This window comes from Sitophilus oryzae, unplaced genomic scaffold (assembly GCF_002938485.1).
Source record: "Sitophilus oryzae breed Bouriz unplaced genomic scaffold, Soryzae_2.0 scaffold_170_pilon_pilon, whole genome shotgun sequence".
In the NCBI taxonomy this organism is placed as follows: Eukaryota; Metazoa; Arthropoda; class Insecta; order Coleoptera; family Curculionidae; genus Sitophilus; species Sitophilus oryzae.
This window is the reverse complement of record NW_022146402.1, coordinates 135,077-158,494: the sequence shown is the minus strand read 5'-3', so window position 1 is coordinate 158,494 and position 23,418 is coordinate 135,077. Positions and strand designations below refer to the sequence as shown.

General features: G+C 33.4%; 1 protein-coding gene across 1 annotated transcript in view; it reads left to right on the top strand.

Annotated features, from left to right (window-relative positions):
- Positions 1-23,418, top strand: part of LOC115881237 (probable phosphorylase b kinase regulatory subunit alpha) — a 67,489-nt gene that overhangs the window by 29,564 nt on the left and 14,507 nt on the right. Inside the window, exons 12-17 of the mRNA XM_030898654.1 lie at positions 5,033-5,250; positions 7,998-8,148; positions 10,163-10,355; positions 10,593-10,876; positions 11,211-11,263; positions 20,972-21,124. Coding sequence (XP_030754514.1) covers positions 5,033-5,250; positions 7,998-8,148; positions 10,163-10,355; positions 10,593-10,876; positions 11,211-11,263; positions 20,972-21,124 — 1,052 coding nt within the window. The remainder of the gene's footprint in view (positions 1-5,032; positions 5,251-7,997; positions 8,149-10,162; positions 10,356-10,592; positions 10,877-11,210; positions 11,264-20,971; positions 21,125-23,418) is intronic.

The following is a 23,418-nucleotide window of genomic DNA, read 5'->3' as shown; positions in this document are numbered from 1 at the left end:
TCAACTTATTCACATACTCTTTTTTTTTAATCGATTGAGAACACATAGGCGATGGTAGCTGAAGTAATTAAAGTTCCATAGTGAGTGTATTCTTTTTTGGAAAATGGATTAAACTTCAAACATTAACTTTATTGTATCATGATTTTCGGTAAGCGAGAAACTTTTTTATTTGAAGGAATTTTTACATAGTATCTGCGTATGAAATAAAGAAGATATATTGAAAAAGTTTTTAAAACTTGTTACAACCTTCTACTACTAACATTTTTATAGTTATTCTGATTTAAATTTATCATTATCCCGTGCGCGGGCTGTAGAGAGGCCGCGCTATACCGCCCGGCCTGCATCACGTTGTACGGCGTGCTAGATGTGGCATTAATTTATGTTTTAGAGTAAATGTAGAAAATCCTTTTTAAGTAATTATTTAATATCTGAGTAGCACAAATATCGGTGTCGATTTAATACGACATTTTATTTTTGTAATAAATAATATAATAAATAAAAAAAAACATGAAAAAAACATTATTTTTATTACATAATAAGGACATATCTTGAAGTTTGCATAGGATTGAAACTCTTTTATGAAACTAAGAATTTCTTCTTTTAATATAGGTGTTATTATTTGTGTTTTCTGATTATGCTCTTCATACCACTTACATAAAGATTTTAAAAAAAGCCTATTCCTTGAAAAAAGCCAGATTAAGGTGTATTCAGCCTAGCCTAAATGTTAATTTCCTATGTAATCATTTAGGATTATTCCGCAATATTTCGCGAGCTTTTGAATAAATGACCAAGTGTGCTGTTATATAAATATGGTTTTATTTTAAAGTTTGTGCTAAATCTACTAATCTTACCATCGAAGTATATATTATGGTATCACATTCGGTAGGTGGATAAGCAAGTAAAATATTTTGGAGACAAAAAATTCGTTGTCAACTAAAGTGTTGTTAAAATCAGTCCAGTTTAAAAAAGTTCTAGTTTCCTCGTACGGTGAGCAGTAATTTTCGGCGGCCATGGAACAGAATACTTTGTGGAGAACTATATATTTTATGCATAAATATTATTGCCACAAATGTATGTTAATCGATAAGGTGTTATATAATTAGTTTTATTGGCGGTGATGAGGGACTAGAATAGTCAGTCGTTGTATAGTCGTTGTTTGAGTCAGTCTAGGTGGGACACGGCTCGTTTTCTATTTTCTGTTTTCAAGTATGAAAAGTAATACAATAATCAAAGCAGTAGTTGTCTTTTAGTCGATTAGTTTATAGTACTTAACACTGCAAATAATTTGCCATGCTAGATTCTTTTTTTAGATTTTTTCTTCTTCGAATATTTTTTTTAGATTCTTTTATTCCCAACGTAATAGATTTTAATTGAGGATGTTAGGCTAGATAAAATTTATTTGATCTCTAACTAGAACAAAGTGTTGTTACAAAGCCTAATAAGCATGGAACATTGTTAAAATTGAATTAACTTAAAACCAATAATACTTACATTATATGACTGCAGTTGAATAAAAACATAGATATACATAAATATGTATGTATATCGCATTTAATATTAAATAAATATTTATATGTAGAGTCCGCTTTAATACGCTTTAATAATTTATTTTATATGATTTATTTAATATTAAATGGCTATTTGTTCTAGGTAGAGATCAAATAAATATTATCTAGCCTAACATCCTCCATTAAAATCTATTACGTTGGGTAGAAAAGAATTTAAAACAAGAATCTAGCATGGCAAATTATTCGCATTGTTAAGTAAGAAGAAACTTTTTTAAACTGGAATACAAAAAAATACAATATTTTACTTGCCATTTTTACAATCCACCTACCGACCGAATGTGATACCATATACTTTGATGGTAAGATTAGTAGATTTAGCACAAACTTTAAAACAAAACCATATTTATATAACAGCACACTTGGTCATTTATTCAAAAGCTCGCGAAATATTGCGGAATAATCCTAAATGATTACATGGGAAATTAACATTTAGGCTAGGCTGAATACACCGTAATCTGGCTTTTTTCAAGGAATAACTTTAGTTGCCGATGCTCTTTTTAGGCTTTTTTTAAATCTTTATGTAAGTGGTATGAAGAGCATAATCAGAAAACACCAATAATAACACCTATATTAAAAGAAGAAATTCGTAGTTTAATAAAAGAGTTTCAATCATATGCAAACTTCAAGATATGTCCTTATTATGTAATAAAAATAATGTCTTTTCATGTTTTTTTTTATTTATTTATTATTTATTACAAAAATAAAATGTCGTATTAAATCGACACCGATATTTGTGCTACTCAGATATTAAATAATTACTTAAAAAGAATTTTCTACATTTACTCTAAAACATAAATTAATGCCACATCTAGCACGCCGTACAACGTGATGCAGGCCGGGCGGTATAGCGCGGCCTCTCTACAGCCCGCGCACGGGATAGTGATAAATTTAAATCAGAATAACTATAAAAATGTTAGTAGTAGAAGGTTGTAACAAGTTTTAAAAACTTTTTCAATATATCTTCTTTATTTCATACGCAGATATTATGTAAAAATTCCTTCAAATAAAAAAGTTTCTCGCTTACCGAAAATCATGATACAATAAAGTTAATGTTTGAAGTTTAATCCATTTTCCAAAAAAGAATACACTCACTATGGAACTTTAATTACTTCAGCTACCATCGCCTATGTGTTCTCAATCGATTAAAAAAAAGAGTATGTGAATAAGTTGATTAGTTTAGGAGTTATCGCGTAGGAAAGGTAAAAAAACATGGTTATACATTTTTGACAGATTTTTGACATTTTCCCAGATAAAAAATTTCTGACCCCCCCCAAAAAGGTCGTAATTAGTCATTTCACATGCACAAAGCCCTAACTGATCATTTCATAAAGATGTTATGTGGTTATACCTTCAAAAAAATTTTTTCGAGAAGGAAGCGACTTTTCTCAGTGATTTTACTCGACTATTAAGAATACGATATATTTAGACACAATAAAATATGTACTATTTACAAAATCCTCAGATATCTGCTACAATTTCTGTAAGTAATTCTGCATGTTTAAATTTCTGATTTCATGCTTGCATTAGAGGTAGAAATTCCAGAAGAAACTGGTAAGTTTTTAAACATGCTTTCTATGTTCATTAAAAATATATTCAGTGACCTTTAAAATGGTGAACTATCCAGTTATCGAAAAAGCTAAAAAATAACGTAAAAATTAAATTTAATAGAATTAAATAGCCTTGGATATCTGTCAAATTTAGCATTTAAAGAAATAAATTACTAAAAATAGGGTTTCTGGAAAAAAAACTAATAATTTTTAATCAAAAGTTAAATTATGTTGTAAAAAATATAGCTTGCATGAATTACTGTCCTACATATATATTGAGGTAACATTATTCATATATCATTTTTCTCTCTAATTATTCAACTTAAGTTTACATTTTCTTTAAAAATAATGCCTGCTATATACATATATAGTATAGTTTTGTTAAACAAGATATTTTATAATACTTTTTTTTTAATTTGATCGATGAGCATTGCATCATAAACAAAAATTGTATATGCAGTCTATGAAAAATAAATTTTGTTAGGTTAGGAATTCAGGATGTCATGTGCATAAACGGGGAACTTATATTCTTAGTTATGTATTTCCTTCAATTTTTTACAACTTTACTGTTACATTTTTTATTTCTACATTTTTTTATTGATTAACCCAATATTAACTACAAACTGTGCTCTGCGTCTAACTTAATTTTTACGATTTTTCCTCCACTTAACTTAAAAAAAAACACAAAACACACGTAATAACACGAACCCAAACGTAAAAGCGAATGTTTATCGCCAGATTATTTGACATAACTTGACCAAATTATAACCTATAATTTGGTAAGAGTTTGACAAGTCTCAAAAATTTTAAGTCGAGTTCATACGCATCTACGACCGTTCGTCGTTCATCGTCCCGTCATTCCAATCATGTTGAAATATGATTTGTTATTTTTTAAATAATCCAATAAGATTCGTTAAAAACAAGAGACGACGCATGACGGATCTATATAATATAAGCCCATCCATAGTTTACTTAAGAAATATTAGAAAGTTTTTTTAGTGAAATAAATGGATTGGTATGGACGTCATCTGCCTTTTTTCTGTCGTCTGTCGAAATCTTATAACGCAACACAGAGTATACCATCAGTTACTTTTGCTCCTACTTCGAAAATTGATACATTCATGTTAAATTATAAAAAAATTGGCGCCGGGAGGCACGTATAGCCGCCCGTACTTGATATTTTTTTCTCTCTCAAAAACTGCGACTTTGACTGATTTTTATGTTATTACAAAAAATGTTGCAACTATTATTCCTACTCTTAAATTGAAAACCGCGTTTCGCTAGCTACTGTAATTTTGGAGTTACGATTTTTTAAAATTTTTAACTCCCTCCCATACCCCCTTACCAAAAACTAATGGCCACAGTATTTTTGTGCCAAATTTGATTAAATCGGTTTAGCGGTGGAGTTATCGTGTTACAGACGGACAGACAGACAGACAGACACCATGAAAATATTTTGTATTTAGGTCATTTATGACCCAAATAACTCATTTTGAGTGAAATAAAAAAAAAATTGCCGATCTTAATACCCTACCATACCATTACCATTTGTTAGATCAAGTTGTTCAACTTTCGGCCAATAAACAAAGTTTTTAGCCATATTTTACTTTAAATGTTAAATTTGACATTTAACGTAAAATTGTTTTACCTAAACCGATTAATAAAACAAATTCTCATATGATGTGTGTGGACTTATCTATGGCACTGTACGTTGTAAGGTGCAGTAAAACAGTTTGTCTTTTTTCATAATCTTTGTGTCTTTTATCATCATTGTATCTCCATAGTTTATAAGATGCCTATGGGTCTCGTTATGGGTTTATGAGGTCCAGAATGAGAAGGGATTCTTATTTTAGAGCTCTTGTGTTTTATGTTTCAAATGATGTATTTTTTTAATACGAGTAAATTGTTTTATTCTAGCTGAAACTTTGGGAATGGAAAGCAACGCTACGTTAGAACGACGGGGATCGATATTCTTTTCCTCAAACGTGGCTGACGCAATCGACGGTCAAGCGATTGAGATTAAATCGCCAGAAAAAATTGCAAAAGACAACGCTGAAACGAAAAAAGAACCTCCTATTTTATCTATTTCTAGACATAAAGCCCAGAGTGAATCTCAGACGTATGCAGACACAGAGGTAGGAGCTTATTTAACTATTCATTTGATTTAGAGCATGCACAGGTATATTTCATATCAATTAAACTTTTAGTTACGTAATCGAGGGCGCAATTTTAAAATTCATTGTTGCCAGCCATGGACATTTTCGGCATCGTACCGTGCCGACTAACTGGAATTTAAATTTGGCGCTGGGGATTCGGGTGGTATAGTTCTGCTGTAAAAAAGGTCAAGTTGCCTCATTTATTTTTTTATTTCCTGACATTGTCATTCGTTTTGACACTTTAGTTTTGTATTACGAGTTTTTGGTTTAAATACATAGTTTTGTGATATTTTGAGCGTGAAAATGTTTACTAGTAGATCTTGCAGTTGAACATTGTTCTTTTTAGAACATATTTTAGTGCGAAGTGTACAAGTTAGTTTAATAGCCGTAAAAAACGCATCGCAACTTTATTATAATATTTTTAACGGGAAAGCGGTAGTAATGGCCATTTATCTCCCTTAAGTACTGTTAAGAAGGTGATTTTTGATGATGTAAATAATAACTGTTTATCCCGGGTGCGTCTCAAAAGTGGCTCACCCCCATAACTTTTTTATTTTCTCAAAAAACGAGATTTGGTATGTTAGTATGACATAAATTAGGATTGATTGACGTATTCAATTGTTTTCGGCCACTTCCTGTTTCACCGGAAATCACTTCAACTTTTGATTTTTAAATGCCACTCTCAGTATTTTTTTTAGTTTATTCGATAGAAAATGTCACTCTGAACAGAATGACATATCATATGTCAACTTTTGACATTTTCTCTGAAAATAAAATTCTATTTTAAATGTGAATCTAGAGTGCTATGGCTGTGTTAAAAACACTGATTTTTAATCAAGGAGTCTCGGAAAAATAGATTTGATTGTTTAATGTTTTTAATGTCTTGTCCTGACCAGTTAAAAGATGCCCGAATCGTATTTTTAATCATATCTCAATTTTTTCAAATGGAACGAGGGTGGCTCATTAGCATATTTGGAAAAAGCATTTCTTTACGAATAATTTGATACCACACACTTGGTATTTCGAGTCAAATTGTCGTTATGAACCGCATGTTGCAATTTCAAATAAATCATATTCAAAAATGTCAAAAGGTGACATCTGACATGTCATTCTATTCAGAGTGTCATTTCCTATCAAATAAAGTAACGAAATACCGAGGGTGCCATTTGGAAATCAAAAGTTATAGTCATTTCCGGTGAAACAGGAAGTGACCAAAAACAGTTGAATTGTCAATCAATCCTAATTTATGTCATATACAGGGTGGTCCGAACTGTATTCCGGAAACTTCGGCAAAATATTCTGCAAATAAAAATAAGTAAAAAAGTTCGTATAAATGTATGTCCTATGTTCTTAGTTTCGAAGATACAGGGTGTAGAAGTTTAATTTTTATTTCGATTTTTTCCAAATAATTTCTGAAGTAAAGTCAATATTTTGATGAAAATTGGTGTCTGGAAGTTTTTTGACATGAGAAATTTGATTTTCATGTCAATATGACTCCTACTAGTAGAGGGCGCCACTTACATATTTTTAACCGGTTTGAAGAGTAATAACTTTTCGTCCGTACCTGTATAAAACTATTGAGTAAAAAATATACACTCACGACGTTTTTTACGTGAAAAAGGTCTCTTGGTAAAAATCGCTATGAGTAATGGTTTTCGAGATATTTGGAATCGAAATTATCAATACCTGTCATCATTGACATTAATTAAACATGTTGACTAAATAGTTATTAGACTGAAATCATAAATTTGAAACGATTTTGTGCCAAAAGTTCAACAGAAACTGTTTTATCATTTTTTGCAGAAAAATTTATGATTAACTTAAAAAAAATAAAAATTTCCCAAATTTATTATTTCAGTGAAATAACTATCTAACTGAACGTGTTTATTTTTCGTCAATATAATGACATGTATTGACTATTTCCCTTCTAAATATCTTAAGAACGGTTGCTCGTAGCAATTTTTACAAAGAGATATTTTTTACGTAAAAAGTCACAGAGATGTATAGTTTTTCGCTCGATAGTTTTATACAGGCACGGACAAAAAGTTATTACGCTTCAATACAATTAAAACACATGTAGGTGGCGCCCTCTACTAGTAGGAGTCATATTGACATCAAAATCAAATTTCTCTTGTCAAAAAACTCCCAAACACCAATTTTCATCCAAATATTGACGTTACTTCAGAAATTATTTAGAAAAAATCGAAATAAAAATGAAACTTCTACACCCTGTATCTCTGAAACTAAGCATTTTAGGTCCTACATTTATACGAACTTTTTTACTTATTTTTATCTGCAGAATATGCTGCCGAAGTTTCCGGAATACAGTTCGGACCACCCTGTATACTAACATACTAAATCTCGTTCTGTAATCTGAAAAAATAAAAAAGTTGTTCAGCCACTTTTGAGACGCACCCGGTATATTTATAATTAATTTATTTTTGTTTCCTAAAATATTTTAATTAAAAGAAAATATAAAAAAGTGGGCAACGTTGTGCCGGCCAAGCTTAATCACGTGGCTAAAAGTTTATTTGGTATGAACTGTATGTATTTGTTATAAATATTTTCAATCATAAAAGGAATACAAAGAAATTGCAATGCTGTCTTTCTAGCTATTTTAATTTTTTTAATACAAATTTATCATATTTTTGGGTAACGTTAACAGAATAATTGTCAATGGCTTTGATGACGTGAGTTCTGTAGTTGAATAATGGTATTGTTTCTAGATTGAAGAACTTTTTGCAATGCTTAGAGAATCGGAATCGTTAGACGAACAAGGAGACATATTACAGTATTTGGTTGCTTCAAAAGGTCTAGATTCAAACACCGACATGTTGGAAAATGGCAAAGTAGTTACAGTTAGGGATTTATTGAAAGGTATATTCTAATTTTTTAACTAGTTGTTTTCCAGTTGTAATTTTTGGGCTTGTATCCCAGCAGTGACATGAACTATGTTTCCGTTGTACAAATTTTAAGCGACTTTGTCATATTTTTATCTATAATTTTAATGAAGCCGGTTATCAAATTTTTATTAGTTGATATCAGCTAATAATTAGCTGCCAAAATGGGCAACATAACCAAATGTTATGTTGCCACCTTTGCATTTTGGCAGTTCATGGGCGTGACATTATTACTAAATATGATATGCTATATACTATAATTTAAATATCTCCAGAGATTTAGGTTACTGTAAAAAATATATATTTTTTTAATTTTCAACCCCTAAAATTGCTATTATTGACTCTATGAAATTTTAAAGAAGTTTTCTATTGATAGTCTTGCTATAAAAAAGGGGATTACACAGATGTATCTATCCAGTGATAGATTGGTATTTTGTTTACAACAAATGTCAGAAAAAAAAGAATTCAGTATCTAAATGAAGTGACAGACAAGGTTTGTTAACTAACTTTGTCATAATATATTTTTTATTGGACCGACTATATAAATTATTTTTTTGTCATACGCTCCCAAAAACAGCTATTTTACGGACTCATTTCAGTCCGTAAAATGTTTCTTTTTCGGCCTAGGCCGTAAAGGTCGTCATGGCAACCTTTATGGACTAAAATGTCTAAATTCGTTATTTGGTTGTTTTATTTTGTCATTCGAAATTTGTCACAAAATCACATAAAATTATACATATATTTATAATTAAATTATTAAATACTAACAATATCAAAAAGCTAAGTTATTTGTTTTAAAGTAAGTACCTAGGTACCTATTTTAAAGAGGCTTTTTAAATTAAAAATATTCTTAAATTACAGTCACAAACAAGACATAATCATGTGGTACAGTTTTTTGGCCTAAGACAAGCATATTTTTCTATACAACTCAACTGATTGGACAACGTTCCTCTGTTCACCACCTGAAACACTCTTTGATATTAGTTTTGTATCCGCAAGGGTAACTAAAAGGCAGCTGTTGTCTTTTTTTCTATGATGTCTTGCACTCGTAGAGTAGTACAATTCTTCTCTTCTTGCTCCACAAAGGCCAATGACAAGAGCTACCTAAAAATCAAATACAATGGAATAAGAAACCATCTATATATTTTAAAAATCATTATCGCAAACTTACCTTAGTAAGTAAATAAGTTTCATCACTAGCCGTGGCCAAAAAATCACCGATCTCTTTTATGGACAAAACCTTAGACTTTTAGGCTCAGTAACCAACCGAATTCCTCTTCAAAAAAGCAATAAGTTTTAAAAATTTGTCAATATAAATATCTTCTTTAACACTTAACACTGCTCTCAGCATGGAATATTTCGACCAAATTGACGATGGTTTGAATGTTTTTGTGACTGTAATTTAAAGAATATTTTAATTTAAAAGCCTTCTTTAAATAGGTACCTAGGTACTTACTTTTTTCGTGGAAATAATTTAGCAATACATCTTCATTTTTACAACGAATACGCCATTTTTGTCTTTCCATTCATTAAAAACATCATATTCTTTCTGGTAAATGGCACGAGACTTCACAGGAAGTAAATCCAACACGATTTCTTTGGCCTTATTAGCAATATGTTCGGGATTTTTGGAACATTTTAAAATTGTTGATGAATTTGTGTGATTTTGTGACAAATTTTCGAAATGACATGTCAAAATGCGATGAAATAAACAAACTCGTTACTAAGATATGAATTTATAAGCCAACTTTTTCAAACATTATAATTTCAAATATGGAAAATTTGCAAATATGCGGTTCTAACAAAAACTGTAAAAAGCGTATGACAAAATAGTGGGTGTAACACGTAATTAAATTAATGTTTTTTAGACTCATCTACACATTGACTCGGCTAACGCCTCGTCCGCAAACAGTAATGATTCGTCCTAAAAAACATCATTTTAGGTACTAGTTACATAAATAGCTATATCATGAATTTTCCTTCCATTGTAGGACTATATGAGAAAGCTTGTCAGCAGAAGATGTGGGGTTTGGTAAGGCATACGGCGGGTATGCTGGGTAAAAGAGTTGAGGATTTGGCTAAATCAGTAACTGATTTATTGGTAAGGCAGAAACAAATTACTGTTGGAATGCCTCCAAATAACGAACATACAATAACAGCGCCATTACCTGAAAGTGAACTGAGGTAAAGTAATATATTTAATAATTTATTTTGCACATTTGGAATAATAATATCGATCGCGCTCTAAGTTTGAAACGAATTCTTATCTATTAGAAATTTAATTCGGTAATAGTTCTTTCTAATTTTTATTTATATCAGAAAAACAATAGATAGTTTTTTAGCCTTGATTGCATATATTCCAATAATTATATTATAAATATAAAGTTTTTTAATAGAATAAAATTAAATTTGATTTTCCAGACTGTTAATTCATGAAGCATACGGACAAGACGACAGTACTGCCATGTTAACACAAGAGCTTCTTGTTTATCTTGCTATGTTTATTAGAACAGAACCACAACTTTTCATGGAAATGTTGAGACTGAGAATCGGTTTGATTATTCAAGTTATGGCTACCGAACTCTCCAGAACATTAATATGCGATGGAGATGAGGCTTCTGAACATTTACTCAATTTGAGTCCATTTGAAATGAAAAATTTACTGTACCATATTATAAGTGGAAAGGAGTTTGTTATAAGTAGTGGTAAGATTGTATTTTTTATTATTTCTTTATATTTTGTATTGTACATTCTTTATATTTTCTTACAAACTAAATTTTATTTATCCAAGTTTAAAAAAAATCATTATGATGATAGGGCAGCTCCAACTAACGTCGTTATTTATGTACTGTTATATTGAGCGAACTGGTTGTTGCAGGAAACGATCATGCCAATTTTTTTAAAGGTTTAAATTCATTAAAAGTTTCAATTTAAAAAAATGGAGCTGCCTGGATATTGCAGCCACCTCTTTAATTGACATTAAGAAACATAAGCTTTTATTTTTGTGGTACTGCTATTCTTACTATATTAATTTTACAGTAGGTCGAGGTAATCTCTCTATTGTCAGCAACAAATCTGGTAGGATAAGCAAGGTAGGTTATAGCAAAGTTTACAGAATAAAATATAAGTTCGGTCTCTTAGCATCGGCACTTTGAAAATCGCGTATCAAAAGCCAGAAGCCGCCTCGGAGAACGGGAGTGGAAGCCGGGGTAAATAGAAGCCGCATTTTTATCGATCGCAATGTGCGACAAGGCGCAGGGGAACGTGGGGTATTTCAAAATACCTAATGGTAAATCTTACAAAAGAAAAAATATACTATCAGTTTATTGGTGTATTACATATAAATATTTAGACATGGCAAGATAAATAAGATATAGCAAAAATAAAATAAATTTTAAAAACAAACACAAAAGATAAAGTTACACAATATCAACAGTAAATAATGTAATAGTATATTACGTAACGAGTGTTTTGGAAAAAATAATATTACACACGAGTGCAGTATTCTATAGTGCGTAATATGGTTTTCCAACAGGAATTACGTACACTATAAAATTCAAAGCTGAAACTATTAAAATGTCAACAACTTTTGATGTTTAAATGGCATCCTCGGTATTTTTTTTTACTTTATTCGATAGAAAATGACACTCTGAGTAAAAAGACATATCATATATGTCAACGTTTAACAGTTTCACATATGATTTATTTGAAAGTGTAACACGCGGTTTATAACGACAATTTGACTCGAAATACCAAGTGTGTGGCATCAAATTATTTGTAAAAAAATACTTTTTTCAAATATACTAATTAGCCACCCTCTTTTCATTTGAAAAAATTAAGATATGATTAAAAATACCATTTGGGCATCTTTTAACCGGCCAAAATAAGACATGAAAAACATTAGACGATCAAATATATTTTTCCCAAGGCTCCTTGATTAAAAATTATTGTTTTAAGACAGCCATGACACTCAATATTGAAATTTTAAAAGATTTTTTTTAAGCTAGAATGCCAAAAGTTGACATATGATATGTCATTCTATTCAGAGTGTCATTTTTTATCGAATAAAGTAGAAAAATGCCGAGGATGCCGTTTAAAAATCAAAAGTTGTAGTCATTTTCGGTGAAACCGGAAGTGACCGAAAAAAATTAAAGACGTTAATCAATCCTAATTTATGTCATATACTAACATATCAAATCTCGTTTTTTTTATCTGAAAAAATAAAAAAGTTATAGGGATGAGCCACTTTTGAGACGCACCCAGTATATAATTTTTCGTGTAAAAAAATAAAGTGTTCTTGAATAATTCTAATTAGATATTTTAAATAGTTTTTTTGCTATTTGTCTTTTTTGCTTAAGACGACGGGAGGAGATACCTCCTGAAACATTATTTTTGTCGGTTAGACAAATTTGTTTTACTAGTAAAATACTTCTGAAAACTGATCTCTGTTTAGATTTAACGCAGTAGTGTACCTATACAAAAAATATATTTTTATTTTGTCGATTTTTTTCCAGTGGCGAAAAACTCAATATTGTTTTTAAGAAATAATAACAATAATTACGCTTTTTTTGCTTTTTTTATAATAAACTATTAACTAAGGCTAATGTGATCAGTAACATTTTGCAATGAAAATTAAATAACCACTTGAAAAATCATTGCATATGCATGCGAGACCACTCTGTAATAACGCCAAAATCAGAGTAATACGCCAAACGTGAGTCGTCGTGTATGCTGGGTCCAAAGTCCACACACCAGTAATACACTGGGAAACACGTGCGTGAAGCGGCTTTTGATACCTGCCGCCGGCACAAGTGACGGAACTTATATTTTATTTTGTAAACTTTGGTTATAGTAGACTTAACTCTAACTTAGCTTATAAGCCATACACTAAAATATTGGGGAAATTAAAATAACTTTCGTTGCACATCATAATACGACCACCAGCAAACTCCATAAGACGACGCATGGTGTCATTGATGACGTGCAACGAAAGTTGTTTTAATTTCCCTTTAGTAAAATATGCATATATTGGATATCAATTAAACTTTCAGTTACGTAATCGAGGGCGCGATTTTTAAATTCATTGTTGCCAGCCATGGACATATTCGGCGCCTGGCTGACTAACTGGAATTTAAATTTCCCGGTGGGGATTCAGGTGGCATCTCTGCTGTTAAAAATGTCAAGTTGTCACATTTATTTATTTATATATATTTTATTATATCACATGACATTTGTCATTCGTTTTGACGACACTTTAGTTTTGTATTACGAGTTTTTGTTTTAAATGAATTATTGTGATGTGATATTTTAAGCTTAAACATTTTCATTAGCAGACTTTTAGAACTTCTTTTAGTGTGAAGTGTACAAGATAGCTTAATAGCCGTAAAAAAATCATCGCAACTTTATTAGAATATTTTTAACAGGAAAGCGGTAGCAATGGCCCTTTATGTCCTTTAAGTGCTTTAAGAAGGTGAGTTTTGTTGATGTAAATAATAAATGTTTATATATTTATAATTAATTTATTTTTGTTTCCTAAAATATTTTGATTAAAAGAAAATATGTAAAAGTGGGCAACGCTGTTCCATTCAAGCTTAATCACGTGACTAAGTTTATTTGATATGAACTATACACATATTTTACTACACATATTTTGCTGATATAACTCTGTCCAACGAAAAGATTCTTGACAGTGATAGATGTGTCTGTCATTTTATTTTCAAAGTAGTTTATTTGATTTTAAAAAGAAATAAGTTAGTGCAATTGGAACGCATAGCAGAAAATTAATATATTGTCAAGAAAAATGGCGTATCCGCCAGAAATTAAAAATGTATTACTGGTTGCCTGCACAACCGCAACGTATCCGCCAGAAATTAAAAGACTTTTTCAGGCGCCATCTTTTAGTCAAGTCGAGAAGTAAGGGAATCAGACAATGGAATTGTCTGGTATGAAGAAGTACGCTTTCCGAGAATTGGGGAAATTTCGAGAAGCAGTCAATAGAGTATATAAGCCGGAGCCATCGACCACTGAGACAGTTTTTTGAAATTTGAATATACCGCGTGGAAATTGAAAATCGGACAATTTGGTGAAGGAATCTTATAAATAGTTAGTTGTTGTGTGTTATAAGTTAGTAATTGTGTATAAAGTAAGAAAAATAAATTCGTTAAGTATTTTATCGTGAGTTTAAATTAGTGGACCCACGGAATCCGTAACAATTGGTGTCAGAAGTGGGATTCAAGAGGATTTTAAGAAGAAATTAAGTGGATTGGACGATTTTTACACCGAATTTGGGAATTTTTATGGTTGGTACGAGAGGGAGCAGCAAGCGAAAATGGAGGAAGTGGGGCAAATTATTGGGCGATTTTATGGAGAAATTAGAAAGAGAAAAGGAAGAGGAAAAATACGACGTCAACAAGAACAGGACCGGCTTGAGAACATTTTCGAAGATTTAAAAATTCAACGACAACAAGACAAACAAGAAGAACAGGACCGGCTTGAGAAAATTTTCGAAGATTTAAAAATACAACGACAACAAGACAAACAAGAAGAACAGGACCGGCTTGAGAAAATATTAGGAAATTTGGAAATTCGTGTGGAGGAGCGACGTCACAGGGAAAGACAAGAAGATCAGGACCGTCTTAAGAGAACTTTGGAAAATCAGGAATTTCGACTACAGAAGAATTTTGAAGACCTGGAAAAACGGCAGGAAAATCACCTTCAAGAAGCCGTAGAAGATCTTGAGGAACGCCTTCAGCAGAAAATGGAAAAATTAGAGATGGACCTACAGAAGACCAAGGCACAAGTAAGAACACCTGGCGTTCATGGAACTGCGAACCTCAAGGCCCCGACCTACGATGGACAAACCACCTGGACGATGTACCACCGCCAGTTTGAAGCAGCGGCTGCTGCCAATGGATGGACTGACCAGGAGAAAGCAGCGGCACTTGTCATCGCGCTGCGTGGCCCTGCCCTGGAACTCCTGCAAACTATTCCTGCAGCCCAACAGCAGGAATATCAAACTTTGGTCGCTGCACTGGACAGAAGATATGGCGACCAACATCGACGCCAACTTTACCAGGCACAGATCAAGACACGCCTGCAGAGGTCCGGAGAGAGTCTGCAGGAATTTGAAGCAGACTTACGTCGGCTGGTACACCTGGCATATCCAGAAGCACCGGAAGGATTTAGGGAGGAACTCGCTGCTCAGTGCTTTATCAGCGGACTGAGGGACAACGAATTACAGAGGGCGCTGCAAATATCCCGATTTTCCACCAGCAGCGAAGCACTGGTCAGGGCGCTGGAAATCGAAGCTGCCTTTAGCGCCATCCCTAGGCCGAAGATAAGATCGGTAACGGTCGAGGAACAGCCCGAAAGCACTCACAGAGGTTTGGAGGAGATGTGTAAGAAAGTCGACAAACTATGTGAGCTACTAATAAACAAGGGAGTCAACAACACCCAGACAGAGAACCAGAGAAGATTCCAGGACATAAGGTGCTTTAGATGTGGCAGGAATGGCCACATCAAACGGGATTGCCGCGTTCAAATGCGATCCCGTTCACCATCCAGAGAACGTAGGCACCAGGAAAACTAAAATCAGTCAATACTAAGGGGCGAGTATTGACTGGGGAGAACAGAGCCCCCAGGATTTTTTCCATTAGAAGTCTAGGAAGAACCGCTGACAGTTTGGTGATCGACGGGAAAGTCAATGGAAAGGGAATCCGAATGACAGTGGACACTGGCGCTATGGTATCGTTGGTGCGGGCTAACTCAGTGCAAGGATTGAAGCTGATGCCTCTGAGAAGAAGAGTGTGTTTACGTACAGTTACGGGGGAAATGGCCGTTGTACGGGGAGAGGCTATCGTCGAACTGAAGTTAGGAAATTTGAAGTTCCAGCATAGCGTTTTAGTGGCAGATATTGAAGATGACTTCATCTTGGGCATGGATGTGATTCGTCAACATGGATTTTCGTTCGATCACCAGAGAAATATCCTGAATATCGGAAATGAAGAGTTTATGTTATCTCCAGACGAGGGACCAGGAAGAATGGATGTAAGATCAGCGGAAACTGTGGTGATACCTGGTAATACCGAGAAGATCGTATTCGGTAAAGTGGAGAAAATCGCTGGGTGCTGTGTTGGACTGGTAAAAGTAGCGACAAGAAACAAGATAGGTACTTAGTAGGAAAGTCATTGGTGAACACTGACAAGAATATACCGATCAGAATTGCGAATGTTTTCCCGAATTGTGTCAAGATTCAAAAAGGTGACAAGATAGCCATCTGCGAACCTGTAAGAAGTGACACCCGATGTGATGAAGTGCCGTCAGCTGTTACACAAATGGCATCCAAAGAAACACTAAAACATCTAGAGCAGCCATGGGATCACCTAACATCTGAGGAGAAACAGAAGGCTAAGCAGTTCCTGCTTAAGCATGGCAGTATTTTTGAGAAGAACAACAGTGGAAGAACGGATTTTGTGAAGCACCGGATTAATACTGGTCATTCTCAGCCAATTCGACAACGTCCTAGAAGGGTGCCCCTTTCAAAACAACAAGAAATGGAGACAATGGTAGATAAGATGCTAGAAGATGGAGTTATCGAAGAATCATCGAGTCCATGGTCATCTCCTGTTGTTTTGGTGACGAAGAAAGATGGTAGTACACGATTCTGCGTGGACTATCGGAAGCTCAATGACGTCACTAAGAAGGACAGCTACCCACTGCCACGTATAGACGACACGTTAACCACACTGGCAGGTTCGTGCTGGTTCTCCACTCTCGACTTAAAGAGTGGATACTGGCAAGTTGGTCTGGACGAGGAAGACAAAGAAAAGACGGCTTTTTCTACAGGAAACGGACTATACCAATTCAAGGTCATGCCGTTTGGATTATGCAATGCTCCAGCCACTTTCGAACGTCTCATGGAGGTGGTGTTAAGAGGATTAACTTGGAAAACGTGCTTGGTTTACCTCGACGATGTATTGGTTATGGGAAGAACTTTTGAGGAGCATTTGCGAAATTTAGAAGAAGTCTTCGGCCGCATAAGGAATGCGCACCTGTACTTGAACCCGAAGAAGTGTAGCTTATTCCAGCGACAAGTGCGAATTTTTGGGCCATGTAGTCTCAGCAGACGGAATTTACACCGACCAGAAGAAAATCGCTGCAATCAAGGATTGGCCTAAACTCGCGACAAACATGAACTTAGAAGTTTTCTGGGTTTATGCACCTATTACAGAAGATTTGTCAAGGGATTTGCCAATATAGCTGCACCCTTACATAGACTTACAGGTGATGAAGTCGGCTACGAATGGAACACCGATTGTGATGTAGCCTTTGGAAGACTTAAGGCGGCTTTATGTTCAAGTCCTATTCTAGCCTACCCGCAACAACAAGGGAGGTATATCCTGGATACCGACGCCAGCAATATCGGCATAGGTGCAGTGCTATCACAAGTGCAAGATGGCGAAGAACGAGTGATAGAATATTACAGTCGAGTTCTATCCAAACCAGAAAGGAATTACTGCGTTACCCGGAAGGAGCTGCTAGCAATTGTGAAGGCAGTTGATCATTTTCATAAATATCTGTACGGCCAAGAATTTTTAATTAGGACAGATCATGCGGCTCTCAAGTGGCTTATGGAGATGAAACAACCTGAAGGTCAAATAGCACGATGGCTCGAGAAGCTCCAACAGTATCACTTTACCATCCAACATCGTGCTGGAAAAATGCATGGTAACGCAGACGGTTTATCCAGAAGACCCTGTCAAACCGATTGTAAGCACTGCTGTAAAACGGAACAACGTGAAGGCACTGTCATGATAAGGAGTTTTAAACTTGGAACCGATGAACAGTGGACGACGACACAATTGAGGAAAGATCAAATGGAAGATCCAGACATCGGAGCAATACTACGGCTCAAGGAAGGTAACGGCGAGAGACCACCGTGGCAGGATATTGCGGACAGAGGGCTCGTTTTCAAAGCTCTCTGGGCTCAGTGGAATTCACTGGTTATTGAGAATGGATTGTTAAAGCGCACGTGGGAAAGTGCGGATGGCAGGACAGTAACAACTCAGTTACTGGTACCAAGGAAGAAAGTTACCCAGGTATTGGAAGAAATTCACGGTGAATTCATTGAAGAACACCTCTCGAAAATGGTGGCCGAACATCAAAGAGATTGGGATCAACACATACCGCTGTTCCTAATGGCGTATAGAAGTGCAGTTCACAACACCACCGGACTTTCACCATCGAAGATTTTATTTGGTCGAGAATTACGGTTGCCTTGTGACTTAGTGTTCGGATCACCAGACGACGGCACCACAAATGTAGAGGACTACGCGGATGAACTGAAGGAAAGGTTAATGGAAATTCATAAGGCCGTAAGAAGTAAGATTACGCTAGCCAGTGACCGGATGAAAGCTCGTTACGACCTCAGAGCCAATTCTACGGGATTTCAACAGGACGATATGGTATGGTTATATAACCCACAGCGCAAGAAAGGGAGGAGTCCCTGGCAAAGTTAACTCCAGCATGGGAAGGTCCTTATACAGTCATCAAGAGGATAAATGATGTTGCGTACCGGATTCAACGCAGCAGCTCTAGAAGTAAGATGAAAAGTAGTTCATCTGGATCGATTGAAGAGATACCAGACAGGGAAATCTTGATCGGGACGATCAAATTTGAGAAGGGGCAATGTCAAGAAAAATGGCGTATCCGCCAGAAATTAAAATGTATTACTGGTTGCCTGCACAACCGCAACGTATCCGCCAGAAATTAAAAGACTTTTTCAGGCGCCATCTTTTACTAGTCAAGTCGAGAAGTAAGGGAATCAGACAATGGAATTGTCTGGTATGAAGAAGTACGCTTTCCGAGAATTGGGGAAATTTCGAGAAGCAGTCAATAGAGTATATAGCCGGAGCCATCGACAACTGAGACAGTTTTTGAAATTTGAATATACCGCGTGGAAATTGAAAATCGGACAATTTGGTGAAGGAATCTTATAAATAGTTAGTTTGTTGTGTGTTATAAGTTAGTAATTGTGTATAAAGTGAGAAAATAAATTCGTTAAGTATTTTATCGTGAGTTTAAATTAGTGGGCCCACGGAATCCGTAACAATATTTAAAATTTGAGTGACAAGTGATTACTTCAAAATATTGTGAAAAAAAACTGTATAAAATTAAGTAAAATACTTCTGAAAACTGATCTCTGTTTAGATTTAACGCAGTAGTGTACCTATACAAAAAATATATTTTTATTTTGTCGATTTTTTTCCAGTGGCGAAAAACTCAATATTGTTTTTAAGAAATAATAACAATAATTACGCTTTTTTTGCTTTTTTTATAATAAACTACTAACTAAGGCTAATGTGATTGAAATTGAAAAAAATTAAGAGTTATTTTATTAAAAACAATTACAGTATTGTTAATACAAAATAAGCAAGGGTGTACTTCAATAAACTGTACTGTACTTTAATAAAACTTTTTTTGGTATGTGGTACCAAAAAAAGATATAAAAAGATTTCCTGCTCTCAAGCCGTGTTTCAAGCTCAAGCAACTTCCTCCATTTATTGTTACATTTATCAATATAATTGTGCAATATGATTATTTACCTATCGTGTGCTGCTATTTAACAGATACTCCAGTTTTTAGTATCATATACAAGATAGTATACAAACTTTATTTGTGGCTAATACAATTTTCTGGCCATAATCTCTGGCAAACTGTCTCTGGGCACCGAATATTAACTGTAAACTATGGCCTGGGTCAACACTTAATTTCCCCTTTGAGTTTTCCTCCACTTAAAATTTAAAAAAACACGAAACACACTTAATAACACAGTCCAAAATGCAAAATGGAAAATATTTATCATTTCTATTTGACATAATTTGACACAAAATTATAACCTATTTGACAACTCTCAAAAATCTTAAGTCGAGTTCATACGCATCGACGTCCGTTTGTCGTTCATCGTTCCGTTAAACCAATAATATTGAAATATGATCTGTCATTTTTGAAATAAACCAATAAGACTGGTTAAAAACAACAAGAGACGACGCATGACGGATTTATATTTAAACCCATCCATAGTTAACTTGAAAAATATTAGAAACTTTTTTTAGTAAAATAAATAGATTGGTATGGGACGCCATCTGCTTTTCTTCTGTCATCGTCTGTCAAAATCTTACCTGAGAAAAAAAAACTAACGTATATATACTTCCAGTAACAATATCTTTAGTTTTTACTGTGTACTGTATTTTTGTATATATTTATTATAGACAGGGTGTCTCTTAAGTAGTGCAATTATTTTAACTATAGTTTGTCAAACGAATCAATGAAGAATTCAATAGACGACATCCAAAAAATTACATTTGAAAATTCCATTTGCTTGTGAATTAAAATGACAACTATCACTGTCAGGGATCCTCTCTTTAGACAAACTATAGTGGTATTTCGCGACCCCAGAAAAATCCATGATTTTTTGCAAAAAAATGTTTAAAATTTTACATTTTTGTATAATTTTCTTGGAAATTTTAAAGTTATTAGTATCTCATCAGGTTGTTTCTCTCTTAAATTTCATGATGGTATATTGAATCCTTGCAATATTGTTACCTTCTGTTGTCCACTTCCTGTGGTTAAAATTAATTTTATGATAAGTGGGGCTAGGTGACAAAACATGGAAAAAAGTCAAAGAGAAGTTCCTCATTTGTTGCGATTTTTTTCACACACTGTATTAACAAATTAGCTTATGTTTGTTAAACTTAAAAGTTGGCTTATTAATTCAATGCAAATCAATATTCTTTTTATAGAAAAGCCATATAAGTCTGGTAGCTGATTATTCTACTGATGAACTGATTGAACCAGATAGGCAAGGTCAGTGGCTAAGACGCAGAAGACTTGATGGTGCCCTCAATAGGGTCCCTAGAGATTTCTATCCTAGAGTTTGGCATGTGTTGGAGAGGGTAAGTCATATTAAATTAAAATTTAAAAAAAATGTTACTCTATTATTTTTTGTAAAATCATTTATTTTTATGTTATTAAATTGACTTATTGTCAGAAATTTGTTAATCATATGTTAACTATCTATGCTAGTTAACATGGGGAGCAGAGAGAATGCATTTTGTCCATTTTTTTCGAATTTTGACAAACAAAAAAACTGCCACCCGTTTTTGCAAGAAACTTGCCGAAAAACTAGTATACTTGTAAAATGGATAAAAATCATAAAAATAGTACACCCAAAGAATATACCTAGCTAGAAAAAGAATGGACTCTGCCATACTGAAAAATGGTCCTACAGAAGTGGCGCCATCTATTGAGTAGGGCTTGTTTTAAATGGATCGAAGCGCGGGCTTTTTAAATGAGCGTATTTATTGAATTTTACTCTAAAATAATTAAATTTGATTATTAAATCTTATTTTTACACAAATTCAACAATACAATAACAAGTATCGTTGTGATGTGTAAAAAATAAGATTTAAAAGTATAATTTATACAATTATTAAATAAAATTAAGGCCAAACATGTGAAATATTATTTATTATTTAAAGTTTTTATTTATAAGTGAAATATTTAAACATCGTTTATTGTAATAAAACAAGACCAACGTAATACGCCCAAAGTTTTGTAAATGGTATAAATATAAATAGGTACTTAAATGATGGCAAAAATAAAAGACTTACATTATATTTTTAGGGCCACAAACAAAAGGAATTGTCTAATTAAAACACATATAACAAATTATAGTTTGAAAAACGTTTTGATAATCATTTATTTGATAATATTATGATTGGCGCTATGACAACGTTAATATTTTTTGAGAATTTGACAATAATATGACAATGGCGTTGGAAACTATGGAAACTACAAAAAAATCTGATTTAACGCCATCTGGCAATAACTAGTAGCAACTTCTTAACCTAAAAATTAATTGCACTACCACCTAGTGGCTAGGGCTGGAACTATTTTATTTGAGATTTCCGTGGAAACGATGGAACCGCTTTTGCTATTTCACTTTCCCGCCCCTGAGTACACCTACATATGTGAAAAATCTAGTTTTGATGATATCTGAAAAATATTGAAAAAAAACTCTTGAATGTCCTTAATATGTAATTAAGGACTTATTTTTTTGCATTTATTATATTTTTGCTATTATCTGTTTGAAAGAAAATATCAAGATGCGGTTTTGGCTGACTGTATAATCTTTTATAACTCTTTATCAGCTAAAATTACATATACTGTCGCATTTAAACTTTTTGATAAAAGCACAATGTTTGTTAAATTATAAGACAACCCCTAGCGTCTTCTGTCAAATGCTTATTATTTATTATTGTTTATATGGTAAATATAAAGCAAGAAACACTCTTTTAAACTAGCCCTAGTTCGTTGTATTCCGTTTATCCAGTTCGGAGTTATTAAAATATTAAACTAAAAAAGATCCCAAATTTGCTGAAGATTATGACGCCGTTATTTGTAGTATCGTTTATCTAGACAAAATTTTGTACGAATTTCAATTTTATATTTGCCATAGCAGTTGCATCTTCTAGCGGCCATTCTACAGGGTTGTTCACCACATACGACACGGAGTATTGTTGCTAAACGATTAGATTTTTACAAATTGTAAGTTTTGGGTTCGTTGAAGGACTATTAGAGCTACAATTTAAAAATATTTTTACAAGATGGTTACTGGATTTTTACAGAGTGTCCCAAATAAATAATAAATATCAAAGTTGTATTTTTTTAAATGGAACACCCTGTATATTATTGCATTTTTAGCTTCTACGATTAAAATAAAGGTAAATCTGATAAAGGCTTATTACACTTAAACCTTACCGTTTTTGAAATATTTTGAATTTTGTAAAATTGCAGCCTTTTACGGCTTCATTTCTCCGAGGGTATCAAAGTTTTTAATACTAAATATTTACTGAAGTTTATTTATTGATCAGTTATTGTGTTGCAATAATAAAAATTATACTACCTTATACAGAGTGTCTAAAAAATTATTTTTAATAATTACCAGCTTTAAACGGCAATAACTTGTTTAATTTAAATGGAATACCCTGTATATTTTATAAGAATCAGATGCACAATTTAATTGTCTATCAAATTGTATTATACGACTTTTTACCTATCCCTTCAAGTTTTCGTAGAAAATGCATTTTCTTATAATTTAGACCTCATTTATCAATATACCCATGGAATATTGACATTTTAGATTGTTTTTAAAACAACAAATGTACAAAATGTACGTGGCTAGTAA